The 19,666-nt window shown below is 41.8% G+C and overlaps 1 protein-coding gene across 1 annotated transcript in view; it reads left to right on the top strand.

Annotated features, from left to right (window-relative positions):
* The first annotated feature begins 3,343 nt into the window (after nucleotides 1-3,343).
* The window catches only part of RETREG1 (reticulophagy regulator 1), a 61,033-nt gene continuing 44,710 nt past the window's right edge, over nucleotides 3,344-19,666 (top strand). The window contains exons 1-3 of the mRNA XM_048940861.1: nucleotides 3,344-3,628; nucleotides 12,947-13,053; nucleotides 14,742-14,772. Coding sequence (XP_048796818.1) covers nucleotides 3,384-3,628; nucleotides 12,947-13,053; nucleotides 14,742-14,772 — 383 coding nt within the window. The 5' untranslated portion in view covers nucleotides 3,344-3,383. The remainder of the gene's footprint in view (nucleotides 3,629-12,946; nucleotides 13,054-14,741; nucleotides 14,773-19,666) is intronic.

The raw sequence follows: 19,666 nt of genomic DNA, 5'->3' as shown, positions 1-19,666 counted from the left end.
TTAGTTACAAAGAAAGATTACTCTGTGTATAATTTTTCATAGAAAAAAAAGATCATTTTCAATACATCAGGTCTAAAGGCAGCTCCTAGGAGGTCAGCATCCAGACCAATTCACTGCACTGCACAAGAACTTATTCAGGGGCTAAACTTCAAACTTTTCAGAAAATGTTGTCAGTTTGTCTATAAATATCAAGCTATGCATTTTCCACTGAAGATATTTTTGATTATTGCACATCATTTTGAGCTGGAATCCTGAAATCAACATTGTTACTCCATGCTGACATGAGAATTTTCAGACGTATTTCAGAAGCATTAGAAGGCTTTGATAACTGTAAGCTCCTTCCATGCAACCATTTAGAAATCTTTCTCCTCAGGCTTCATCCATCATTTACATCACAGTCCTTGACACCAGAACTGCACTCCCTATTCTAATTCTGCATGCAGCTGTGCACTGGGTACCAATCCTAGATCTTTCCTGCACAGATAGCACACAAACCTTTTAAACTCAAGCAGTCAAAACATCAAACTACAGACAGATCAAGGCCAGAGAGCATATTTACTGCCACATTTAACATCTAAAATGCAGTGCTTCACAAATGAATGAGCCATCTTTTCTCTCACACTGATGTTTATACCAGAGTGCTTTCAGTAAGTTCAGTCACATAAATCAGACCAAGCTCAGTCGTATAAATCACACCACTAACTATCAACAGTGGAAAAGAAAAGCTGTCATCCATCAGTACACAAGGCATGTTTTCCATTAGCTAAATAACAGAAACTATTCTGGAAGATTTTTTCACTAATTTCCATTCATAACCTTTATGGCATAGGTCAGGAAAGCAGAGGCCTGTAGTGCAGAACGGAAGCAATTTTAATCAAGATATGGAAGAGTTGTGTACCTATAGCCTGCCCTGTCCTTTGAAACCACCCTTCATCATTCCTGTTTCCTGGGGAGCAGGGGATCCTTGAACTCCTTGTGTATCATTTAATCAAAGGGACAGTGATGTGATGTCTAAGTGCAGGGGCATTCAATCATATTCCAATCTTTTTAAAAAGCATGGAATATCGGACAGGGTTACTTACCTAAAATCTGCCACGGCTGTAATCCGTAGGGCCATAGGACTATAATGCCTTTATCAGCTTTTCACAAGTTCAATACAAACTAAGAGCTAATGTTGGTTAAACTCAAATTTAAATACTTTAACCCAAGGGTGCTTTCTGTGGCTACCTATCCCACACTCACTTTACAGTGCATGAGGAACACCTGACTTCTATCCCAGCTTATCTCGTAGCTGTTTGGAGTCAGTTAGACTTAGATCCTGAATAGGTCAGCCCACAATACCAAAATAACTGAATGCTGGCAAGGGAAAGATAGCTGCTACTGGTTAAGCTGGGGAAGGTTTGATAGTATATTATAGACAGTACTAACCACAACAAGCAGCTTGGCACACACAACAAATCATCCTAAAATGGCTTTAAAGAAGAACTGCTTTTCCTCCTTGACAGAGGTCCCTGTTCTTACTCCCACATACTCATAAAATTGCCTCTAGTCCCACTCCCCAAAAGAGGCATCCACTGCACCCTACAAACCAGCAGAGGTGCTGGAGCAGCATTAGAGAGCTCAGCAGCTAAACAGCAGCCTGCATCCCTATGAGACAGCTGCCTATTTGTCAGCACTGGAAGGACACGCTGTCTTGATGAAGCCTTTTTAGGGCAAAGTTCCATCCATCAGCAAAGGGTTGAAGCAAAACAACAACGTATTTGTTGCTCCAGCCTTGCTGAAGCTCCTTCCCAGGCCTTACTTTTCCATCCATGTGTTGTTGGGTTACAAGGAAAGCCTGTCTCTTTCCTTTTACTCTCTCAGACCTTCATAAACAATACCTAATCACTTTCATACACTCACAGGCATGTGGAATCATAAGCAACAGAACTCCCTCCCAAGGTCATCTGCTTAAACCTCACAGAAAATCTGGAAACCCGCATTCAATCACAGCTGAACCTACTGTTCAATCTTTCTTTACCTCAGAGAAATAAAACGTATGTTCACCTCTAAGTGAACAGGGCTACTTTTGCTGCACTGGTCAAGTGAAGGAGGGTGTGTACCCAATTAAGCTTGAAATAGATGTTAATCTACAAACCAAAATTACTGTATTTCTGTGAGTTTTCACTTCAGGAGCCAAGTATTGAATGAGTTACCAGATTTCATGCAGCTTACACTGACAGACACGTTCTTTGAATCCCATGCATGCACTGGTACAGGTTGGGGGATGACTTGTTGGAGAGGAGCTCTGCAAAGAAGGACCTGGGTGTCCTGGTGGATGACAGGTTGGCCATGAGCCAGCAGTGTGCCTTTGTGGCCAAAAAGGCCAACGGCGTCCTGGGATGCATTAAAAAGAGCGTGGCCAGCAGGTCGAGGGAGGTGATCCTCCCCCTCTACTCTGCCCTGGTGAGGCCTCATCTGGAGTACTGCGTCCAGTTCTGGGCTCCCCAGTACAAAAAAAGAGGAAAAACTACTACTTGGAAAGAGTCCAGCAGAGGGCCACGAAGATGGTGAAGAGCCTGGAGCATCTCCCCTATGAGGAAAGGCTGAGTGAACTGGGTCTGTTCAGCCTTGAGAAAAGAAGACTGAGAGGGGACCTGATCCAGGTCTATAAATATCTAAGGTGTGGGGGGCAGAGTGGCGAGGCCAGACTATTTTCAGCAGCGTGTGGAGACAGGATAAGGGGAAACAGCCAGAAACTGGAGCATAGGAAGGAGCATCTGGAGGTCCCTTCCAACCCCTATGAGATTTTGCCTGTTCAGCAATTGATGCTTAAGGGATGTATCTCAGCAGTTATGCTTTCTGGCGTTTGAAGCTGGCCTCGTCCTGTGTAACAAGATGGAATCACCTCAAGTTGCGCCAGGCGAGGTTCAGCTTGGATATTAGGAAAAACTTCTTCTCAGTGAGCGGTGAGAGCAGGGAACGGCTGCACAGGGAGGCGGTGGTGTCACCACCCCTGGGCGTGTCCAAGAAACACGGCGATATGACACTGACAGACGTGGTTTAGCGGGCATGGTGGGGATGATTTAATGGTTGGACTGGATATTTTAAGTCTTTTCCAACCTAAACGGCTGTATGACCCGGAGGGCAGCAGAGACCGCGCGTCAGGCTGGCGACTGGCGACTGGAGGCCGGCGGCTAGCGGCCACCCGCCACCCTCAGCCCCGCCCTCCCCACGCACCTGTCACGCGCACGCGCAGCCCCTCGTGACACCTGCCGCGGTGACGTCAGCGCCTCCGATCGGGGTGGGGGCTACGGGGAGGGAACGGTTGTCCCGCTCCGCCCCGCCTCCGGCCCGGCTCGGCCCAGCCCAGCCCGGCCCAGCCCGGCCGCCGCCACCCAGCCATGGAGAGCGCGGCGCCCGCGCGGCCGCGGCAGCCGGATACGGGTGGGGAGAGCGGCGGCGGGAGGGAGCGGCCGGAGAGCCCGCGGGATGCAGCCCCGGCAGAGGTGTCGGGCGGGGCCGGGGCGGCGGCGGCTCTGCTCGGGGAGACGGGTCTGGCGGTGGGCTGCTGCATCGCCGCGGCGCTGAGCTGGGAGCGGCCCCTCCACAGCCTGGGCGGCTTCGTCTGCGCCAACCTGCTCTTCTGGTGAGCGCGCAGGGCGCGGGGGGACGCCCTGCCGGGGGACAGCACGGCCCTCATCCCCGCCCCGGGAGGAGCCTGGGCCGCTCCCGCAGCCCTCGGGTCTCCGAGGGTCCGTCCGCGCCGTCCCCGTCCGCGATCGCGGAGCAGGTGCGGCTGAGCTGTGGGCCTCCGCTGCCGTGCGGTTGTGACGGCTGGCGGTGTGGGGCCCGCGGCCGGCGCCGTGCTGCTGCGGGGTGCCTTCCCTCAGGGCTGGGTTTGATGCGTGTGCTGCTCCCCGTCGGCGGCCCTGATGGAGGGGTGGCGGTGGGAATGTTGCTGCAGAGAACCAAGCTTGCCTTTCCGGCTAAAGTTTTTTTTTAGTAGGGCGTAGTTTGGTTGACAGAACTCTGGAATTCACAGGCATGGCTTCGTTGTTACATTTGCAGCACATCTTCTGATTATTTTTATAGAGGAAAAAAAAAAAGCTTGCTTTTCTTTGTGAAATTTCTTCAGAAGTTCCCCATGGCCTTAGAGAGGTTTATGTGTTAGGACTCCGTGTAATGGTACAGCTGAGACCCTGAGACTGACTCCTGTAAGGACAGACTGAAGAAGTCGGGGGTGATAGCTTAGAGAAGAGACCTCGTCACAGCCCTCCAGTACTTGAAGGGAGCTGATAAACAGGAGGGAGACTGGCATGGGCAGATAGTGACAGTGTAAGGGGGAGCAGTTTAGAAGTAAAAGAGGAGAAACTTAGATTAGATGTCAGGGAGGTTTTTCTCTGAAAGGGCAGTGAGGCACTGGCACAGGTGCCCATAGAAGCTGTGGTGCCCCATCCCTGGAGGCACTCAAGGCCAGGTTGGATAGGGCCCTGGGCAGGCTGACCCAGTGGCTGGCAGCCCTGCCCATGGCACGGAGTTGGGGGCCGAGCAGGCTTTGAGGTCCCTTCAGACTTGAATCCTAATTCTGTGAACTTGAACTGTGTTTCCAGTGCTTGAGCTTCCTCCTTTCCTCTCCAATGAACAAGAGGCAAACAAGCAAATAAGTGGATTAACTGCAAACTCCACCTAGTGCCCCATAACTCTAGTGATGATCCAGGTCACACAGAATTTTCTGAAGCTTCACACTGCACGAGAAAATATCTGTGCAGATATTTCCAAAACCACTTCATCTCAAATCCTGGGAGCAGTGTGTGTGTGATGTGTAATCTAAGTTGACTTTTGTTATCAGTCTTGCTCTTAAGTGTCCTTGGTAAGTCCTTTCACTGGGAAATTTATGTGGTTCAGCTCTCAGAGCTCACCTGTTCTGACAGCAATTTGGAGGATTATAATGCTTTGTGTTTCTTTGAAATTGGCTCTCATAAAAACCAAGGGCAGTGTTTAAGTGGTTTCATTTCTGTGCCTCAGTGAGCAATAGCTGCTGGACAATGTTTGCTGTTCTTTTGTCTACGTGTATAGTGCATGCAGTGTATAACGTGTACAGAAACTCTCACTGGTCCTACTGCAACCTGTGGAGTGACTTGTGATTGAAGTTATTTTGTCAGGATTTGTAGCTCACTCTTCTTTCTTAGTGTCAAAATGAGTCAGGATGAAACAAAGTCAGTGGAAGGATTGCTTTTATTTTGGTGATATCTCTGTCCCTCCTTGAAAACCTCATTCCTCATGCCAGGGAACCTGAGAGACAAAGTGGGGAGTTATGCAGTGAAATTCTTTGGTTTGAGACTGAAGAACATCAGGAATGATCTCATCAGCAAGCCTCTGAAAGCTGACACTGAAAATTAAACACGGGTTTAAATCTGGTCTTGCATTTCTCTCCCTTGTTATGTTGGCATCATGTATCTGCAGCACAGTGTGCTTGCTGCCTCTGCTTCCCTGTGGAGCTCCAGTCCAGCTGGTCAGCCTGGTTGCTGTGACTCAGCTCCAGCCAGAACACAGTGCTGGGTGTGAGTGGAGCCCAGCTGCCTGCAGAGCCTGTCTTCACAGCGCTCAGAGCTGACAGCACTCTGGGCTGGAGGAGCACTGCCAGTTAGTGCCTCAGCACTGCTCTCCTGTGCCTGGAATACCCCCCATCCCTCTGCAGAGGTGCTTGTGATCTCAGGGCATAGGGCCTCGGTGCTCCTCAAGATTGAGAGAAGTGCAGAAGGATGGCTGGGGGCTTCTTTTGTTGTATCAGCAGTATTGGTAGTGGAAGGAGGAGGAACAGGTGGTGAAGTTTAATTTCAGTGCTTTGCAACTGTTGGAAGGATAATGATGGTTCCTTCCTCCCACCCATTTAATTCTGGGGGGACAGTGTTTTTCCTCTGTTACTCTAGTTCTTGGATATATGTTTGTCATTCAGAGCCCTTTGTGCACCAGCTGTTGCAGTATGAGCTGCTGAGGGTTAGCAATTTCTCTATCTCATCACAAAACCTTGGTTATATTTGATGGTAACATCTTCCCTCTGAGAAATCTTTCATCCAGATGCTCTATATGAATGCATTTTTTATATTTACTACTGAAATAGCATTCTTGTGGTACAAGAAATTTGCTAATTTAATTTCACCATGTTTTCCAAAGCTCCTTTATTTTGAATATCACAAATAAATCGTCGTGGACTGTTTAACGAGGCATAAAGCGCGTCGTTCTTGTTAGCGACTGATGGATGTTCTTGGACTGCAAATTACTCTGACATTTTTTTTGTTTCCTGGGATTTCTCATGCAAAGACTGCACTGAACTTCAGACCCAGCTTATGCAGTTTGCTTTGCTTCTGCTGCAGGTAGTTTGTAAAGTCAAAATGCCACATAAGAAAATAAGGGTGGGGTTTTTTTTCCATTTTATACAAATAGCATACATAGAGCAGGCATGCTCTGTGCTGGTGCCACAAGTTTAGTGCAGGCATCTGAAGCCCCAGCTGATAACTTTCAGTCTCAGGACTGATCTTAGACAAACATTAACTGTTGATCTTAGGTTTTGGTCTAGAATCTTAGCTAAATTATTACCTTCTGTGTGTATTGGGAAGGGTGGATAGTGCCATTTTTCTGTTTTATTCTCCCAGTGTGTCGTTTTCTTGAAGTGTTTTAGTACTTACCCAACTTGCTTTGAGACTTGCTGTTGAATTGTTTCTTACTTGAAATCTCTGCTTGGTAATGACAGTGGTTACTGTGGAAAGATCTCAACTTTTTCATTCCTTAATTTATTCTTGTGAAGTAGAAAAAGCATTCTGGCTCGGCGTGTATTTCAATTGTTGGCCTGCAAACTGTAAACATTGTCACTGCTTCATCTTGATGGATAACTTACCTTTAAAGCAAGGTGGAGTTGGTGGACTTGGGAATCTCACTTTTATTCTCAGGTAGACTTTAGGGAGCTCACTGCTTACAAAATTACAACTTTCCTCTTGGTCTTGTTTGTATCAGGAAGCATTTCTATGCTGGTGATGTTATTCCTAGGAGGCTGATGAGGTGATGGCTGGTGTTGTTCAGTTGGTGTAGTGGTACTGCCTGGGGGTTGTTTGCCCCCACCTGTTTGTGTGGAGCTTTTCTTAACGATGATTCGCTTGGAACTTCTTGTACAAGGAGTACAAGAGGATGTAGCTTTTGCCCATCCAAGCTGTATTACCAACTCTGTATTATCAATGTGCCACCAGAGCATAGAATAACAGAACGGTTTGGGTTGGAAGGGATCTTTAAGATCATCCAGTTCCAGCCCCCCTGTTATAGGGAACCTCCCTCTACACCAGGTTGTTCAAAGCCCCATCCAGCCTGGCCTTGAGTGCTTCCAGGGATGGGGCATCCACAACCTCTCTGGGCAACCTGTTCCAGCGTCTCACCACCCTCACAGTAAAGAATTTCTCCGTGACATCTAGTCTAAATCCACCCTCTTCCGGTTTAAAGCCATTTCCTCTCATCCTGTCACTGCCTGTCCTTATAAAAAGTCCCTCTCCAGCCTTCTGTAGGCCTCCTGCAGGTACTGAAAGACTGCCATTAGTAAGAAATTCAGAGACTGTATCAATTATATTGGCTATCTAAATTTGACTTTTGTTTTCACTTAAATATCTCTGGATTTTTGATGAGTCCAGGTCATGAAAGTACAGGTAGTGATGGTAGACTCCTCGTGCCTTGAATTCAGCTTATACTCTTTCAGAGCAGTTTCAGCTGTTTTCATATCCTTTTCTTGTCGAATGGATGCTTTCCCAAAAGCTTCCCATGCTTTCTGAAGTCAAGTTAATGTTCTGATAGCAGTGTAAGCTGGGATTGAATTGTAGGGGCTACTTGTTTTCAGTTGGGCGCCTTTAAGCTTATATTTACTTTTCCAACACACGTTATTAAAATTTTAGAAGGCTTCAAAGGTAAAGTGGAGTGGAAGGCTAAATCAGTGTAATTAAGGAAAAAAGCACCACTATCTCAACAGCTTTTTCATGACAACTTGCATAGTTTTGGCTGAGAGATTGGTTTACTGGAATAAAAATTGACATTGTTTAAGAGCCAGGCTGCGTTACATAAAAAGCCTGGCCACTTGACAGTATTTTTTGAACCACTCAGCAGAAAACAGGATCAATCAGAAAATAAATCAAGGAGGATAATTGAGGAGCTGAGGGAAAGCAAGCATTACTGAATAATTAAGGACCAAATCCAGGATGAGGACTTTACAGAAGATGGAAATCCTAAAGCAAGCAGAATTGCAACACGGCTTGGGTTTGTAGTTCCCTCATGACACAAAGGCATTCTGTGTGTAACAGTAGTTGTGTCGAGAGAGAAATTATATATATATAAATATATATATATATATATATATGTTGTAGTTCAAGATGACAAGACCCTTAAAATAGCAAGCATAATCCTGAGAACAATAGAAGTTCTGCAGGGATATGCTGTGCTCCATGGGAGATGTTACAGGACTAATGAGAGCATTAGAGAAAAGGAGATTTAGGGCAGTATGGTGGAGGTGGATTTTTTAACATCAAACTGCTGCTACTGCATGAGAAAATGGGATTAAGAGTTCTTCTGGACTTTCCCAGAGTACAGGTTAATTGAGGTCATCTGGGCATGTTTGTACAAGAATAAAGGAAGCCAGGATCTTTGATTTTTGTGTTTAATTCAGCATACTTTTAACTCATGGAAACATCTCCTGTTTTCACTAAAGTAATGGTAGCATTTGATGTCATGATAGACTCAGAAGATGTTTAGGTCACTTAAACATCCTCCGTTTGAATGCTTTTATGTTAAATGCCTGTCTGAATGGAATTGGTTATAGTAAATGTGATGTATAAGCCACAAATATAGTTCTAACTACTGCTTTCCCCCAGGAGGTTTTCCTGCAGACAGTGTGAGATAACATTGCAGTGGAGCATTTTGTTATTCATCCTATTTCCCAAATCACCATTCTGCTTGCATATTTACCTCTTATAATTAAGTTTCTCTGTGATGATTGAATGCAGACAGTTTGAAAGGGGTTTCTAAATCATATTTTTGCTTAGAGAATCATGTTCTTTTTTTTTTTTTTTTTTTTTTTTTTTTCTGACCTATATATAAGATGAAAATCTTGTTTCCTGTAGTTGGGGTAGAGAGAATAAGCTATTTGAATTCTTATCCTTTGCCTTAGTGACTTTTAGCTAATAGTCGTAATTCTGTAGAAGCGTTCAGCAGTCATTGCCTTTTGTGCTGCTTCTGCAGGTGGCTGCCAAGTGACAACAGCTTGAGTTGGTGGGAATCTTTCTTACAATGAGAGTTACTTTATTGCTCCTATGAGGAGTTGGGGGAACTGGGCTTGCTTAGCTTGGAGAAGGCTCTGGAGGGCTCTCATTGTGGCCTTCCAGTACTTGAAGGGAGCATATAAACAGGAGGGGCAATGACTGTTTACAAGGGTGGTTAGTGATAGGACAAGGGGGAATGGTTATAAACTGAGACAGGAGGTCAGGTTAGATATCAGGAGGAAGTTTTTCACACAGAGGGTGGTGACACACTGGAACAGGTTGCCCAAGGAGGTTGTGGATGCCCCATCCCTGGAGGCATTTAAGGCCAGGCTGGATGTGGCTCTGGGCAGCCTGGTCTGGTGGTTGGCAACCCTGCACATAGCAGGGGGTTGAAAATAGATGATCATTGTGGTCCTTTTCAACCCAGGCCATTCAATGATTCTATAATAAGAGACTGAGAAACTTCAGCTTCTTCAGCCTGGAAAAAATGAAGGCTTTGGGGTAATATATCAGCAGTTTTCCAGTATCTGCAAGAGGCTGTAAAGAAGATAGATCCAAGGCTGCTACTGAACTATTGTGGGAAGCTGAGACACCATGCTCATAAAATGACACAGGAGGGAGATCAGCTGTTGCTTCTACAAGATACTGTGTAAATCACCTGTTTGTAGCATCATAGAAGGTTGTAGGTTGGGAAGACAACAGGATTCTTTCTGGAAATAGGTCCAGTTAGGTCAAGTTACTCAGATGGTTTCTTAATCAAATATTAGAGTGCACACTCCCCAGTGATTTGCCCTCTGCTTACTATCTCATTAGCTCTTCCATTTGGTTGCTCTAAATGTCAGCCAGAGGACGTCTCACAGGTGAGACCACTGTTGCCCAGGTGAGAGGTCTGAGGCATTTCTAGCTGCCCTAAAACAAAATGACTGCATGTGAATTTTTGTCGTAGTGAAGGCCTTAAATATACTGTATAGAGTATATGATGTTTTGTCAGGTTGGTATGTGTTTTAGAAGTATTCAAACCCTGTTAATTAAAAAAAGAGGAGGAAAAAAACCAAAACAACTAATTCCTAATCATAAGCAAAAGTTCTGCTGTGCCACTGTGACTTTTTGTTAATCTGGTTGCTATGCCTCCTGGTAATTCCTTGAAGAATTTTGAATCCCTACACCATTAGCATAATACGTGGTTTTCAGATCCCAGCATGTTGGACTAACCTTTCAATAAGCTGGAGGTAGACATGTGCCAAAAAACGAGGGAGAACGTTGTCACGTTGTCAGCCAGTGACCCCTAAGGGACTTAAGGGCACAGAATTGTCTGACATATGGCTCCTAGTTTTTCTGATCTGTGTTGCTGGAGCACCTGAGGGCTGACACACAGTGGCTGGGAGTTTGTATGAGATGGCTTTTGTTGCAAACAGTGCGATCTTGTTATTACAAGTACTGAAAGAATGGAGGAAAGATTGACAATGGCATTAAGACACCAGAAATCCTTACACATTTGAAGTTCTCCAAGTATGTCAAGGGACCTCATTTGACTGCTGTGTTAACTGCTCCATACAGATCGCATATTTTTTTTCCCCAAAAAGTTATGGAGCAGAAAGGCTGTAGTATCAAGAATGTAGAATGAGATGACTTGGAAACATCTTTTAGACAGGAAGCTACCTTGCTAATTCTTGTTTGCTAATCCTTGTCCATGTTAGTGCAACCGTTTTTAACAGCAGGTGACAGCTGTGATTGCAGTGAAACTATGAGTATGGCTTAATTGTGACTGTAAAGTAGGTCAAATGCTCTCTGTATACTTTGGAAGGTAGTAAGCATCTTCTCTTACCTTTGAGAACTAGTAAAATGTGTGTGTGTATCAATGTGCACATGCATGAACTCCAGTATTGGTGTGTTTCAACCACTGAGGGCTGCCCAGGGTTAACAGTTAAGTTAGAACATGTTATTCAATCCTATAAAATGCTAATCAACAAGCACCGTGAAGATCATATAGGATAGTTGTAGTATTAATTCTGTACAACTTAAAGGTCTGCAATTGTTACAAATGAAGAAATCACATTAAAAATTATTCATTTTTCTCTACAGTGTCACAAGCTCCCTTCTCCTTCATTGTCAGCAAGTTTAGAAAAAAGAAGTAGGTTAGACAAAGTCTTCAGTGCAGTTGAACTTCACCCTTCAACAGAATCAAGGATATTTAAGGATGAAGATTATTATTTGATTTAATGAGAGCTATGTGTGGGCTGTTACAAAAGAGCCTGTAAAGATTTTTCTCTAAACATCTTTACTGGTTTTCTTGAGCTAACTGAAATTGTAGAGTAACTGATTTGAGACTTTTTTTTCCCCCATAGAATATTCTTATTTTTTCGAGTATTTTTATGGTTCAATTCAGAACATAACTATCAGAATGAGCTTATCTGTTGGTATAGGAGATCATATCCTGATCTGGTGAAGGTGCTTGGGCTTTCTGAGTTTCTGTGAACAGTTAAATAAGGAAAGTAGTTTCATGGAGATTTGATGCAATCCAGTTTTCTCAGGCCTGCAAGGAATATGAAAGCAGTTTTCCACAACTATGTGTCTTTAGCTTAGTAGAAACTCCTAGAAGGTAGCTTTCTTTGTATAAAAACCAAGTGTTCAGAGGGTTTTCCTTGGGATCCTCCAGTGCCCCATACTTGCTACTTCAATTCTTTTCCCCCTCATTCCTGCAGAAAAGCTGTCATAGCAACTAATTTTGTGTCCGGTTGTCCTGTTTACAAACCATTTTCATTCTTTGTATGATCCTATTTGTTGTTACTCTTATTTGATCCACTGCCCTGGACAGTAGCTTCTTATTATTTTTTGGCTATCCTCAGCTTTCATCATTTATTTGTCTTGAAGTTAATCATTTTTGGTCTTACCTTGTAAAAGATTGTGATGCGCTCAAAAATAATTACTGTTCTCAGATCTCTGTAAGGTTCTTGAAGCTGTTAATATGCTTTTCTCATATAACTGAGTGCTAACTATTTTATACATCAGATCTTTTTTTTCCTGCAAGCTATGCCATTTGTCAGTAAAACAGAAGTGCTAATGTGGACACCTGTGGCAGCAGTGCATGAGATTATCGATGATCTCTTGTGAGTCTGGGTCTCTTTGACTCAACTGGGCGTGTTGTAAAAACTTTCTGTAATGAAGAACAAAAATCACAAAAGCTCATTCTGAGGACAAGTTGAGCTATTGTGCTATGAATGACATGGTTTTACTTCATCTTCCCATTTGAAAGAATCATTTGTATAAGAATCTGCTGTGAAGTTAGGTCCTGTAAGAAACACAAGGAAATGTTTAACTTCTGCTGTGTGTGAATTAAAAAAAAAAAAAATTATGTTAATAAAACCTAAATTGATTTTAAAAGTACTGCTTCTTATGCAGTAATGAAAATATTCTGTTTTGTATATTTCAGCTGTGCTTAGATAAAAGTGCGGACAAAAATTTACTAAAAACTCAATGTATGGTTAAATGAGCCTGTTGTACTTGGAGCTTTTAGTGTTTGCTTCCTGGGAAAGCACTGCAGGAAGAAACTGAATTTGATTCATGTCTGATTAGTCAATTTTCTCTTTTTATTCTCAATACTAACAACACCTGTAGGCTTTTATATAATTCCAGTCAGTTCACAAGAATTCAGTGTTTATTTTTTCTTAACATTCCAGGTTTGTTGCATTGACCCCTTGGAGATTGTATCATCTGACCTCTCTCATAATACTTGGACTGCTGGTTCTACAGATAATAAAGGATTTGGTGTTATCTAGGATAAAAGGTAAGGCAGTATAGAGATGTAACTCCTTGCTTTAACACTTGTGTTTCATAGCATATTAGTACATTATTAAACCTACTTTAATATTATGATACTAGGATTATTGCAGAAATACTAGATGTAATCTATGATGATCTGTTACCATTTTCCATGAAGTTCTTCTATGTTTTATAAGCAGGGTGCTGTGAGACTTGTTTCAGCTTGAGTATATCAATCATTCTTGCCTCTCAGCTGCTTGATCTGAAATTACATTGTTTCCCTAAAAGTTCCTGTTTCTTCTGACTATACACTAGATCACTATTGGAAGGTTTGGGAGACCAGATAGGAATCAGTCAACTTTGGAAATAGGTTGCAAAGTGACCTATTTTTTTCACAGTTGAAATAAGTGAAAGTTTTTTGTTTTTTTTTTCCAGTTTCCACTGCAGTTTCCAGTGCATAAAAACTCTTATGTAAATAGTACCAAGTTTGAAAGAGATTAATAGTTATTGGCTGATTGTCAGTTCTTTATGTTGTTGTTTGTTTGTTTTTAATTTATTTTGTCTCATACTTCATTACCATCTTGAAAATTCTTTGGCAAAATGATTGGCATCTCTTGTACTTCATGTTATAGGAACATTTTTTGAAGTGACATATTGTTTTTTCTTTGATGTTGAATCCCATGCAAGGTGTTTGAAAAATCATTAGGGAATGCAGGAAATAACATCAGAGATGCACAGTATTCCTCTGCAATATGCTGTGTTTTCATTTTTGACTTCCCCAGCCTGTTGTTCCCTGCTAAGTTACAGCAGTTATTCAGAAACTTTTTTGAAATATTGTTCGTTGTCACTGCCTTCTCCAGAATCTTAATTGCTGTTCTGCTGCCTGCTTGCTTAGTGGACAGCTTAAGAAACTTATCTTAATTAGATTTTTAGACTCAGTGTTGTATAAGTTACCTCTAACATTGAGTAACCCACCAGTCAGAAGGTGGTGATTTACACAAGTTGTCTTTTAGCTGTTACTGCTAACTAATGTTTTTATATTGGCCAAATGCAAGATGTACCAATATTTACCAAGCTGGCAGAGTGGGAAGACCAGCCTGCCTTCATCTGGCGTTCACTTCAATTTCAATGGGATTATTCAACCGTTCATCGGAGAGGTGAAAGCAGGAAGACCTCTGTTTCCCAGCTTTGTGCTCACAGAATGATTATTTTATGCCACTTACGTACATTGCCGTCAGTGTTTTTTGTTTATTTTTTTGAACACAAATTTCGTGGGTAGTTATTGAATGAATAGAGTAGAATTATTTCTTCTTGTAGTGATTTGAAAATAATTGTCACTCCAAACAGCAGAAGCAGTTCTTCCCAGGATAACAGTTCCAGCTAGCCACTAGATGGCAAGATTAGTACAGGATTGTAAGGAATGTAGACAGTGATTGTCAGTTTGTAGTTGTAAAGCAAGAGCCGTGTTGATTATCTCCTCCTCCTGTGTGGAAATGTAGCTAAAAACTATTCATTAATATTTAAACTGGTATGTTAAGTTTACGGAAAAAAATAAGTTTTCTCACAATTGTTACTCTGGTTTTAACTGTTGTGAAGACTTCCTTAGTCATTTTGTCCCAAATTTGCACATTTCTACAAATAAAAAAGAAAAAAAACTATGTGTGATTTCTGTTTTACTGCATTGTAAATCATCTTATGTTCTCATTGTTGCAGGTGCACAGCTTTGGAGGAGCATCACTGACAAGTAGGTACATTATTTTTAATATGCTGCTTATTTGATATCATCTTTTCTTATAGTTAATCTTTTAATCTTGAATTTAAGAGTGTACTTTTCCTGTAATTAAAATAGAAACTGGATTATTTTAGTATTTTTTCTAAGTTTGTTATTGTTTGTTCCAGTTCTAATAACTCTCCACGTTATTTTTTCTGATTTTAATTGTATTAAAGAATACATCAGTGTGTCAAGTACTTCTAGAAATGCTTTTTCTCAACAGGATTATCTCATGCTTTGTGGTTTCTGGGAATCGGTATTTGCTTCTGGTATTCACAACATCATCTAGTGTGGAGGCCCATGGCTGAATTTCATGGTTTGTGAGGAATACACATAGCCTTGTGCTTGTTCACTACTACATAATTATAGCATCTTAATCCCAGTCTACCTTTTCTTTTTTGGTTGGAAGAATTTGTAAACAATCACGCTTTGTTAATACTCTGTATCAATCTGCATCTTCATAAACTTTAATCCTGTTCTGCGAAGTCCACAAATTTAATTATTATGAGAACAGAGGCTCTTTGTAGCTTTGGTGTCTTCATTATGCCTTTTGTGACTTTTCTTCCATTTCTGTCATGCTGATGATATGGGGACAGAGTTCACAGTTGTTTAGCTTGAAGACCTTGGGCTATGCATTAGAATAAAAATGCCCTCATGATAAATCCTAATGTTAGATTGGCTTTTTTAACCTCTACTGAGCACCGAATTGATGTTTACCTGGACATATAACAACGGGCACCTTAATGTCTGTGTAGTATTTAAGGTTCCTTTTTCAGGATGAGTCTCTTTGCATTTACCACTATTTCATGGGAATACTTCTATGTTTACTTCTATTTTCCTGGGCAACCTGGTCTAGTATTAAATGGGGAGGTTGGTGGCCCTGTCTGTGGCAGGGAGGTTGGACGTTCATGATCCTTGAGGTCCCTTTCAGCCTTGGCCATTCTGTGATTCAGTGATTTGTGTCTTTTGGCAAATATATCGTTGAAGTTCTGTGATTCTTTGCAGTTGATCTTCCTCTTCACTAGAATCATTTAGCATAGTAAGGAGATCCATCATACTGCTTACCTCTTGCCCCAGAATTTTACCCAGACAGTTCAAAATTGTATTTTAGTTTTATGTAGGTTGGTCTGAAAGTAATGCCTTCCTTTTATTGCCATGGAAAGTACAAGTGTGAAAAGAGCGCAATGCTATTTGATAGAGCAAATTCTCAGCTACAATACACTGTTTTCAGCATAGTCATCACCCTTAGCTATGCACTGTCACTAGTTATCAACAAGAACTCTTCATTTCCTGGTATGGCAGTTGTGCATGGCTGTCCAAAATACGGCTTGTCTTTCAAGTCATTGTTGCCACTGCAGAAACATACCAGTCTCCACCTCACTGTGCTTGCTTCCACTTCTTGGTCTCCATAAACATTCAGCGAGTGTCAGTGAATGTCAATAGGTGTGCTTTTTTGTTTGTTTGTTTTTTGTTTTGGATGGAGGAATTCAGTGATGTACCTTTGCTTCACATGCGCTTTCATGTCAGGCGCCATTTTGTCCAGCTGCCCCTCTGCTGCCATTTGTCACACAGCAACAAAACCTAATGGAATTTTGGTGGGAATGTTCAGCCTCTACTGCCGTTCCACCAACATCTGCCTCTAACCTTGTGGGCCAACATCATAAAATAGAAGGATTTACTTTTGAAACAGCCCTTGTAAGCTAACATGAAAATGGTCTTTCATGTCCAAGCCCAAAGAAAACAAAGAGCAGTGATGCCCCAGGCCCCAGTGTTTAAAAACAGTTAATTTCAACCCAGTAACAGGCATTCAGCAAAAAAATAAAGCAAAAAAAAAAAAAAAAAAGACCCCATACTGCACCCACACTGCAAACAAATGCAGTCTTTATGTGAGCACATAACTTAAAGTTAGGGTGCAGCAGTTGAAATTTCACTTCTGGTGATAAGCTCTCAAAGCCACCTTAACACCAGAGGATTGTGAAGTGTCTAAAGAAGCATCTATTTTTAGAGAATGTATGACAGAGTAATACAAAATGTCAGTAAAGACAAATCTGTTCTGTGCAAATGGTCATAAAATTTAGTGAAGGACATGTATGTGTGCTGTACTGTGCACTGGGGGACAGCAAGCAGAATTTCTTAATCACATCACAAATCTTCTGTACTTTCAAAGAGTCAACAATACTGCAGATGAACGCGGATATTCATGAAAATTAACATGGATTTCCTATTAGGCTTTCAGCAAGGTCTCATAAAATGCTCTTATTGAGACTAAGAAGTCATGCAGCGTGAGAAGAAGCCCTTGCAAGTACGAGGGCTGCTCTGAAAGTCATGCCTCCTTTGTAAGGCATTGCTTTTGAAACTTAGTCTCAGTTTTAGGATATAGTTTTTGTTTATGTAAGTTTTACAGTAGATGCTCAGAGATTTTTCACAATCCTAAATATGCTGCTTTTTGTAACACAGTGTAATATGATCTTATTTAATTCCTTTTTACCTTTCATTAATTCCTTTTTTTTTTTTTTTTTTTTTACCTTTACATTCCTGATTTTTTTTCTCTCTTGACATGATTCTGTGTGATACTCAGTACCATTACAGCGTGATCTCAGGTGCCACCGTGTCCTAAAGGTGTTGGTTTTTAAGTAGTGACCATGTTCGCTGTTTCTGAGCGCAGTCATGTGTTCTTACAACGGAAAAAATAGTGCTTGGTGTTATGCAATTCTGTTTTTAAAACCTAGTATCATTGTGATGTTTCACAAATGGTGGCACAGCTTTATGAGGATTTTAGGAGTAAAATGGCATGCTTTAAGGCTTTATGTTTGCAGTTAACCGTTGTGATCATTTGAAATTGGATGATTAATTATCTTTGTTCTGATACTTGCATTTTTTTTCAACGTTCATCTATATTGCATATCCCTTCTGCTGCAGGTACACTCTAAGCACTGAACTAAGCATTAAGAGTCCTTCAGCAGAGTTACTGTTGATTTGCTGCATTTGCTTTCAGTTCTGCTTTATCTGTATTGAGCACTGCTGACTAGGTAGAGTGACATGGCCTTTCTTCTTTAACATTGCCCTGCTTCCAATGGGAATGCTAGCAGTCTCCCAGTTACAACGTGTCTGTGTAAGGAGACATGGGACTTTTGTTTGTAATAGAGTCTTTTTAATATCATATGGAGTTAAAAATCTTCAAACCAAATAAGGATAAGATCTCATTCTGAACTTTTCTCAGTGCATTCTATATCTGAACCTACTTCCAGTTGTCTAGTAGGGTTCTCCTGGCTCTGATTTCAAATGAGAAGACACTTTCTTCCCTGAGTGGTGCTTGCCTGTCAGATGGACCTGCACATTCCCATGTGCTCCCAAGGGAAGGGAAAACTAAGAATACACAGCATTCTGAACAGTATCCATTGCTGTTCTGTTTTATCAGACCAATCAAGATTTAGACTTCTGTAAGGAAACAAAGGAATGCTGCAAGCGAAAAGGCACGTCTTGGTTGGTTACTAACTAGTTACTGAAGCAGCTTAGTGCTCCATGCTGAAAAACGTGAGCTTATTGTGAGACTCTGCTCGGTAGTTAGCCATCCTGGATTTTTCTTAGACAGTACCCCTGCTGGCAGAAGCATACAGACATATGGAGGCTCTTGTCCAGAACTCTCCTGTCTTGCCACCCCTGCAGTCCCTCATTCAGACACTTCTTTCCTAAGAGTTTGCTGTGGTGATAGATGTGACCTCCCAAAGTGTCAAGATTGCTATTCACTTGCAGGCGGACAAGTGTCATTACTTGATAGGCAACTGTATCCATTTCTGGGCCAGCAGATGCTGCATCCCTTCCTTGGTAAAGCAACTTCAAATTCAGAATGTACCTATCTAAGCCTTGGGTTCATCTGTTGACCTGCATAAATTTTACACTTGTGTTAGCCCAGTTTGTAGAAGTTTGTCTGTATTATAAGGGTTAGAGCACATGTGAAGGTCTATTCTTTACACTGAGAATGTGCTTCATTTATTGTGTCTGAGGCATTACGTACCTCTCATTATCATATGCTTTGCCTGCTGCATTGGTTTAAGATAGCCTGAGATTAATTCAGTAAATGTTTTTGTATCTAGTCTACCTAGTTTTCTATGATCAATTGAGAAGAGTGGAAATACTTTGTGAGGCACATAACATGATTTGTCTTATCCTAAATGAGATACCTAATCAGCCTACAGGCATGTTATGCCTTAATGGTAACTTTTGTTTCCCTTCAATATGCTGTACACCTAGGTGAGATGACAAGGAGCATAAGGTTTTGTGTCAGTATTTCCTGTTGTTCTAAAGGCTTGTTGATCTTAAGGATGTCATGTTAGAACGATGCATTGATGTATCTCTTGCAGTAATGTGCTGGAATGCTATACACAGACATAAAAGCTGTAGGGGCTGACAAGCAAGCCCAGGGACTGGATTTACTTCTACCTCTATGTATGCAGACAGTTTCTCTGAAATGATTATCCCGCACAGTATGATTCTGTCTTCAGATCACTCTTGAGACTTTGAGGATATACTTAATCATATATCAAGATGAGTGTTCTTTCCTTCAGGGTGTTTGTAAAAGATCCATCTGAAGATTAGCAGATTAGGAAATAAGAGGAAATAAGAGATTTCCATTAGGAAATCTAAACAGAATCAAGGTTGTTACAGAAATGCTTTTGTTTTATGCGTGTTAATTAATCTCCTTGATGCTGAAGGTAATAACAAAGCTAAAGTAAACCAAGGCCAGTCACCTCTGTGTCAGTACTGAAACCGGACTAAGAGTATCAGTTTCTGTTGCTAAAACCTTTGGTCTTGGTTTGATCATCTGGACTAAATCTGTTCTTCACATGGCAGTACTCAGCTGTATTAA

The sequence above is a fragment of the Lagopus muta genome, chromosome 3, assembly GCF_023343835.1.
Source record: "Lagopus muta isolate bLagMut1 chromosome 3, bLagMut1 primary, whole genome shotgun sequence".
Taxonomy (NCBI): Eukaryota; Metazoa; Chordata; class Aves; order Galliformes; family Phasianidae; genus Lagopus; species Lagopus muta.
Note: the sequence above shows the minus strand (reverse complement) of the source record. Positions and strands in the feature narration are given on the sequence as shown.